At 33.1% G+C, this 7912-nt stretch overlaps 1 protein-coding gene and 1 long non-coding RNA gene across 4 annotated transcripts; both read left to right on the top strand.

Moving 5' to 3' along the window:
- The first annotated feature begins 2649 nt into the window (after positions 1 to 2649).
- Positions 2650 to 3998, top strand: LOC108467777 (uncharacterized). Of its 3 annotated transcripts, none has more exons than XR_008286830.1 (4): positions 2650 to 2888; positions 3176 to 3274; positions 3451 to 3513; positions 3596 to 3998. It is a non-coding gene; the product is annotated as an uncharacterized LOC108467777 (long non-coding RNA). The 3 variants fall into 3 exon arrangements; XR_001868901.2 differs by having other exon boundaries at positions 3176 to 3336; XR_001868902.2 differs by having other exon boundaries at positions 3164 to 3336.
- Positions 3999 to 6044: 2046 nt separating this feature from the next.
- LOC108467486 (nucleoside diphosphate kinase B) lies at positions 6045 to 7603 on the top strand. Its single transcript, XM_017768109.2, has 4 exons — positions 6045 to 6281; positions 6718 to 6766; positions 6952 to 7183; positions 7332 to 7603. Exons 1-4 carry the CDS (start codon positions 6231 to 6233, stop codon positions 7444 to 7446), a joined length of 447 nt encoding a protein of 148 aa, XP_017623598.1. The 5' UTR covers positions 6045 to 6230; the 3' UTR covers positions 7447 to 7603.
- Positions 7604 to 7912: the final 309 nt, after the last annotated feature.

Below are 7912 nucleotides of genomic sequence, written 5' to 3'. Positions count from 1 at the left end.
TTGGGCTAAACAATTTTCTTTGGTTTTTAAAGATGACTTGACTAGAGGCTATGAATTCTTTCATGGGGAACAATTGACAGGGGGTTGGACTATTCTCAACACTGATGGTGCTGTTCAATTGGAATCAGGGAGTGCAACTGTTGGGGGAGTGATGCATGATGAGAATGGAGATTGGGTCCTTGGATACAACAGATTCCTAAGAAAACGTGCAGAACTTTGAGGCATTTTAGATGGCCTAAAACTCATCCAACGAAGAGGTCACGACAAGGTGATAATTCAATCGGATAGTTTGGATGTTGTTAAAGCCATACATGGAAGTGTTTTGAAGACTTCAAATTTTGCTTTGATCGGAATAATACATTGTATATTGTCCTAAGAATGCCAATAGATATTAAGATACATTCCTAGGGAGGAAAATCAAAGCGCAAATTGTCTAGCCAAATTGGCCTTTGCAAAAAAGGAGGATTTACAATTGTTTGAGACCCTCTAGAGGAAGCATTAGAATTTCTTGAAATAGACAAAGAAAGGAATATTTGTATCCCTCAGTTTTTCCATGTAACTTAGTTTAGTAATGTTTTTCTTCACCAAAAAAAAAATCATATATATATAGAGAGAGAGAGAAAACTTAGAAACACCGATGAATGTTTACGATTAAAGAGTTATGTATTATAATTAATGTAAAGATTATAATTCCTTTTATAATATGTATTGTATTTTTTTTTTTTGGTAAATGTAGATAAAACAACAAGAATTAAACTACCATCATTCTAGACACTACAAAACCATTTAAATCTTCAGGTAAAATCCAAAGAATTACATTTGGTAGTTATAAGAAAACACAAATACTCGCTTCCAAGTTAAAATCCATGACCATCATTTAATCCGCTAATTGACTCCCTTAACGAAATACATGCTTGAGCTCAATTTCCCAATCAAAGCAACTAGTTTTTTTTATGCTCCATAGCATACCATTATCGTAATCCATCTCGTCTTTCATACAGAAAAGATTCAAAGCTGCTAAATTGTTTGTTTCCAGGATTACCCATCTCGCCTATATCTTCTTTGCCAGCATCAATCTATCATAGATATCCCATAATCTAACCTCAACAGTACTACAAATCCTTATATTTTGTGTAAAACCAGATTGCCAGACACCATTCTCATCTTGAATAGAGCCTCCAACTATTACATAACCACTCTCAAGCTGCAATGCACCATATTGTATTATTTTATTTTAATCCTTTTTAAAATGGTGCTTGAAAGGAAAGTTAAATCGAAACTTATGCAAAACATTTTGTAAAACTTTTAGTATTCATATTAAATTGGACTTCTATTTATTACTTTCTATATTTTTTCGATGTCATAAAATGTAATACATAAAATCATAACATTTTTAATGATGATGACCAATTTTTAATCTTCTATTTCATAAGTGTTTATAACAAAGGAAAATACCGCAAATGAGTGAAATATTTTAAAAGGTAATTCCTAATTTTTAATAAGGAATTGATCTTTTAATATACAATTTCCATACTTTATATTTGATATTTAATTTTTCTTAATGATGATTTTTACTTTATTGAGTGATTTTATCTTCGTAATAACATAAACGAAATCAATTTTGAAAGGAAAGCTAAATAATTAATATAAATTTATAAGAAATAAAATAATGGGTAATAAAATAAGTTACCTAAATCGGTTAAATTTTAGCTCGATTGGTATGAACATTGTTGTTAATGCAAGATGACGTGAGTTCGAGTATGTTAAAACATATTTTTCTCCTATTTATGGGTTGGAGTGGAGCTATGTGTACTTCTAGACATTGTGCAAAAGAAAAAAAATAGATATAATCAGAATTTATAATGAACTTTTTTCAAAAAAAATCACATAACAAAATTTAGAACTTTCGGTAAGGGGATCAATAAGTACACTTGGACAAATTTTTAATGTGTTATTTTAATTCTACAATTTTTTCACTTTAATCCTTAGTATTTTTTTACCCTGATCATTACTTAGAAAATGATATTTTTGGGTGACCAAAATGAAAATGGTCTAGTAGTTGGGTTACCAAAATAAAAGTGTAAATGTGATATGCCGTTTACAATAAACTGTATTAGGGATTTAATGCTTAGGTGACTAAAATGAAAGAGCTTTAAAGTTGGATGACGAAATGGCAAGGATTTCATTTTGGGTGATCAAAATAAAAACACTTTAAAAATTGGGTGACTAACTTAGTAGTTTATCCTAGAAATTTAGTATTGTTAAAATTTTTGTAACCCTTAAAATTTTTTTGAGTTGGTTAGGAAATTTTGTATTAGAAATTTTGGAATTCATTGACACTAAAAATATTTAAAATGAAAAAACTTACAAAATTATAAAAACTATTTAAAAATTATAAAATATATAATTTATTTAAAATATTAAAAATTGTAAAAACCGTTAAAATTATTATTATTTTGAATGAATTGACTGGATTATAATTATAAAACTTAAAATAGATAGAGGTCTTGTTGCTGAGTTGGGTTTAAGTCCAACACCGCAGGCCTAAGAAAACAAATAAAAGAAACAGACCTACATCAGATTGGCCCAGAAAATTGAAATGAATGAAATAAAACAAAATCAGAAAAGGAAACCTAATTTTTTAACTCCAGTCAACAGTAACAACTGGCCTCCATAAATTTTTGTCGTTTCACATCACCAACACAGCTGTTTCATTATTGCAGATCTTATCAAATCTTTTACTTTTTTGCTACATTTTCAAAAAGAGTCGTTCTATGTCTTTCAATCTGAAAATCTTAGGCGCTTCTTCTCCATGTCTTTCAGTCTGAAAATCTAAGGCGCTTCTTCTCCATTGCACACCGGACAGAGCTTGGGATGCCTCCTTCCAGGTAATGACCATATTTTTTTAAAGCTTCTTTTACAATAAAATGGGCGCATATGTTTTCTGACTTTGGAATAAAGTAAAATCTGAGTTCTTGAAAGTGAGTCTTTGTGCTTTGAATATATCTGATGAGTGCTCCGATAATCAATCTGTCACATTCTACATTTTAGTACTTTGTTATTATTGTTCTTGAATCACCTATTATTTCTAGAAAATTAAAACCCATAGAAATCCCTAATCTTGTGGCTTGTAATCTTGCATGTGCCTCCCCCGCAAACGGAGATGCAACATCAGAGTGAAGAATCGACTTGGATGTCAAGATTTTACCCCAACATCTCATACTACCAGCCCCGATGCAGATTTGAAAGATTGTTGATCAAAATCCGCATCAAAGTAAATAGCCACAGTCGCCCTCTGTTCATCATGTTTAGGTCCCCTGCCTGTTTCCAGGATTAGTACTTTCTCCTCTATTCCTTTTAACTCTTAAGATATAACTGAAAATTTCTTTTGAGATATCCCAACTTGTTGTATTTTTGCTTTCGTAGATTAACTTGTTTCTGCTTGTCCAGATTGTCCAGAGCCCGCAAAAAAAGAGGCGACATTGCTCGTTTGTCCCTTGACTAAAAACCCAAGTAAGTCATTCCCATATGTTTTGAGCGCTACTATTAAGTACCCATGAAAATTTCAAATACCTCCATACTTCTATCGTTGTAGGGCACTGCTGGAGAATGTGATTACTGTCTTCCTCTTTTGATGACACCTAGGACACCGATCTTCAACAGCCACTCTTTTTAACTTGAGATTCAACAGAGTAGGGATATAGTTCCAAGATATTTCCATACTGTAAATTTAACTTTTGAAGGAATGTTTAGATTCCATAGTTTCTTGTAAAAAGCTTCAGTATCGGCCTGTATAAAATTACTAGGATTTAGAGTAGTTTCCTGTAATAGTTTATAAGCACTCATTACTGAGAAATTTCAGAAAGGTTCTCCTCTCCATACCTGGAAATCATCGTGGACTGACCTTGCCAAAGGGATTTGCATGATTTTTCTAGCAATATTCGTATGGAAGATATTGACAATTAATTCAGCCTTCCAAGTTCTATTTGCTTCATCAATTAAGTCCGACACTAACTCTATATTTTCATTGCTGCTTTGATTCTATATCTTGTCTTCTTTATTACCCGGCACCCAAAGATCTGTCCAAACCAAGATACGGTCCCCCTTGCCAACCCTCTAACATAAGCCTTTCTCCAGAAGTTTTTGTGCTGACCAGACGCTCTTCCAGGTAAGTGAAGGTAAGTTTCCTAAATGAGCATTTAAGAAATTCGAATTCAGATAATAATTAGCTTTCAAAACTCGGGCTAGCAAAAAATTAGGATAATTAATAAGATGCCAACCATGTTTAGCTAATAGTGCGATATTAAATTTATCAAGTTTTCGAAAACCAAGACCTCCAGCTTCTTTTAACGAACAAATATCCTTCCAGGCACACCAATGTATACCTTTTTTGCCTCTTTTTTTGCAACCAAAATTTCATAATTATACCCTCCAAATCAACACATAAAGACTTAGGAAACAAAAAACAAGCCATTGAATAAGTTGGAATAGATTGTAGAATAGCTTTGATAAATACCTTCTTACCTCTTTGAGAAAGGTATTTAATACTCCAATTATCAATTCTTTGTTGTAGTCTATCCTTCAAATTTTGAAAAGACGCTTTCTTTTTTCTACCCACCAAATTAGGTAAATGTAGACACCGTTCTGGATCATTTGAGCTACGTACTCCAAGTACTCTAATTATAAATCTTTTGACCTCCTCTTGTGTATTAGTGCTGAAAAAAATAGTAGATTTTGAAAAGTTAATACTTTGACTAGAACAGATTTCATATTCATGTAAAATCTGCTTCAGTGAATTTTGCGCCTCTTTCAGTAGCTTCCCCTAATAAAATGCAGTCATCTGCAAAAAGTAGATGCGAAATCTGTGGACCACTTCTACTTGTCTTGACTCTTCTAACTATGTTTCCTTGCACTGCTAGCCTTATAAGACTAGATAGACCTTCTCCACAAAATAAAAATAAAAACGGGTTCAAAGGATCTCCCTGTCTTAGTCTTCTAGAAGGGAGAAAGGTTTCTCCAATATAACCATTTAAGACCACTGAATATGACACGGTTTTAACGCATTTCAGTAACGAAGCAATCCATTCCGAATCAAATCCCAATTTCTTCATTACTTCTTCCACAAAATTCTATTCAACCGTATCGTATGCTTTGCTCATATCCAATTTCACCGCCATAAATCCTTTTTCCCTGTCCTCTTGTGTTTTAAGGTGTGTAGGAGTTCATAAGCTAGCAAAACATTATAAAAAATCAGTCTTCCGGGTACAAAAGTACTTTGTGCCAAATCAATGCATTTATCCATCACAATTTGGAGACGATTGGCAATAACTTTAGCCATCAATTTATAAAGCACATTGCACAAGCTGATCGGCCTACATTGAGTTATATTCGAAGGATTTGCAATTTTCGGAATTAAAACAAGATTAGTCTTATTGATTAAGCTAATATCCATACATCTATTCAGTCGATTAAGGCAAAAGGATGTAACATCGTCCCCGATAATTGACCAACACTTCTGATAGAATAACGCCAGGAACCCATCCTCTCCTAGTGCTTTTGTAGGACCCAATTCTGCTAATACCTTTCGGATCTCCTCCTTTGTGTATCTCACTTTAATCATAAAAAATGCAACGATTAATTCCTGACAAAATATAGTCATAATTTCCCCTTCTTCTAGCGGAGAACAAATGTTGAAAATACAATCTAGCTATCACCTCCATTTTCCCAATTTCATCCGTTTCATCATTTCTCTCAGCTTCCAGCAATTTAACCAGTTTAGAAGTTAACACCTCTTTCTTCTCTTTTCTGCTATATCGGATCTGATTAGCACATCTCTTCAAACATCTTTTAACACTTTTTAATCGTTAAAAATTATTAAAACCGTAAAAATTGTAAAATATTTTTAAAAAATTCTAAAAATTATAATAAATTTTAAAAATATATTTTTACTAATTTTTAATATTTTAAAATTTTTATATATTTTAAATAAATTTTAAAGTTTTCTAAATACTTTTTAAATAATTTTTGCAAGTTTATATATATTGAGCGTACGGACCAAAGTATCCTAGCTTGTGGAGTAGGATATTCTCTTGCAAGAAAGTGGCAGAACTAGGGTTTCGGCCGCCTAATACGGTTGTATATAAACACCTTAAACTCTCACTCTTGCATAAGCATTAAGCACCGAGGTACACACTAGGAGGCGACGAACATTGAGACGTAAAAGTTAGACAATGGAGCAAACATTCATCATGATCAAGCCTGATGGCGTCCAGAGGGGTTTGGTAATGTTTCTTCTTCTTTCTCTCTTTCAATTTTCGGTTTTTTTTTTCAGCTGTATTATCCTTTTATCCGATAGTTTGATTCCCTTAACTGCTAGAAATTATAAATAAAAAACCATAAAGAATCTATAGTCCTTAGTGAACTCTTGTAGTTAAGCTCGTAGATCTAATGTCTTGAGGCAGGGAATATTGGTTCAACTTAGCTAGGATTCATAGACCGAGTACTGTTGTTTTTGTTTCTTTTTGAAATCTATTCTTTTGCATGCTACGGCTATTGTAAAATCAAATACTTCGAGAGATGAATTCTTAAAAAAGAAAAGTATTTATTTGGGACATATGAAAGGTTCTCACGTTTTTCTGATGTAGCACCTTATTTTATTGGATTGTGGGTTAGAAATGAGAAAATTGTGTTTCTTATGGAGATTGTTATGTCTTTTAGGTTGGTGAAATCATTGGCAGATTTGAGAAGAAAGGTTTCTATTTGAAGGGTAATCCATCGCTTTTCTAATAATTTTCTCTGAGTTCTCTTAGTGTTTTTGTTAGAGATGATTGAATGTTCACCATACTTTTTGTGATACTTGAATTGAACAGACAAAAGTCAATGCTCTTTTCTAATTCTGTTGACATTATCGGCACTATGTTACTTATTTTACTTTGGATGTGCCTAATCTAGGTTTGAAACTCATCACCGTGGATCAATCTTTTGCTGAGAAGCACTATGCAGACCTCTCTGCAAAACCCTTCTTTAATGGGCTCGTAGAGTACATTATCTCTGGTCCTGTTGTTGCTATGATTTGGGAGGGTAAGAATGTTGTTACCACTGGTCGCAAGATTATTGGAGCCACAAACCCTGCTGAGTCTGCTCCTGGAACAATCCGTGGTGACTTTGCAATTGACATTGGCAGGTATAGATAGTCCTCTCTTTACTTCCGATGATTGAATACCTGTTTCATTGAGTTTAGGCATATCTCTTAGCATTTTGTTATTTGCCCTTGAGCTGAAACTAGTTCATATCAGTAGTGTTGATTTTGGTTTTTTTTTTTTTTTTTGCAGGAATGTGATTCACGGAAGTGATTCGGTTGAGAGTGCTAAGAAGGAAATTGCATTGTGGTTCCCAGAAAGCCCTGTTAACTGGCAGAGCAGTGTTCACCCCTGGATCTATGAGTAGATTTTAAATTAAGCTGTTGCAGATCATGGCATCCTTGTGTTTGCTTCTTGTTAGTGAACTTTTTTTATGAACTTTTTACTGAATTACCTCTAGTTACTGTTTAAGATGTTTGTTTGATGCCATTATTTTTGCTCACTAAATTAATCAAGTTCTGAAACTCCAGCAACTGAGTATTTTGGTTTGTATGAATAGAATTTCGGCTGGATGTGCCTAATCTAGGTTTGAAACTCATCATTTCTCAGTCCACATTGCAAAATAGGCATAATAACTAGTCAAAACACATTAGTAGAGGAGGAAGTGTCAAAGTTTCCTCTATTTTCAAATAGTTTTAACAATTTGTGGTTTATATAAAATTTATATTAAATATAATATGAAGTCAAGTGTTGAGGAATGGGAAGTCTTTGATTCTTTTAAACCTACTATGGGCATTCGCTAGGTGATCCTTTTATCACCTTATTTATTTGTC

This window comes from Gossypium arboreum, chromosome 8 (assembly GCF_025698485.1).
Source record: "Gossypium arboreum isolate Shixiya-1 chromosome 8, ASM2569848v2, whole genome shotgun sequence".
NCBI classification, from domain to species: domain Eukaryota; kingdom Viridiplantae; phylum Streptophyta; class Magnoliopsida; order Malvales; family Malvaceae; genus Gossypium; species Gossypium arboreum.
The sequence above is the reverse complement of the archived record's forward strand: the minus strand, read 5'-3'. Positions and strand labels throughout refer to the sequence as shown.

What these genes read in the sequence shown, in the direction of transcription:
- LOC108467486 (XM_017768109.2), top strand. Translation starts at nt 6,231, where the DNA reads ATGGAGCAAACATTCATCATGATCAAGCCTGATGGCGTCCAGAGGGGT. An exon ending in GAAAGGTTTCTATTTGAAGG is followed by an intron (nt 6,767 to 6,951) that starts GTAATCCATCGC and finishes TGCCTAATCTAG; the next exon opens with GTTTGAAACTCATCACCGTG. An exon ending in TTTGCAATTGACATTGGCAG is followed by an intron (nt 7,184 to 7,331) that starts GTATAGATAGTC and finishes TTTTTTTTGCAG; the next exon opens with GAATGTGATTCACGGAAGTG.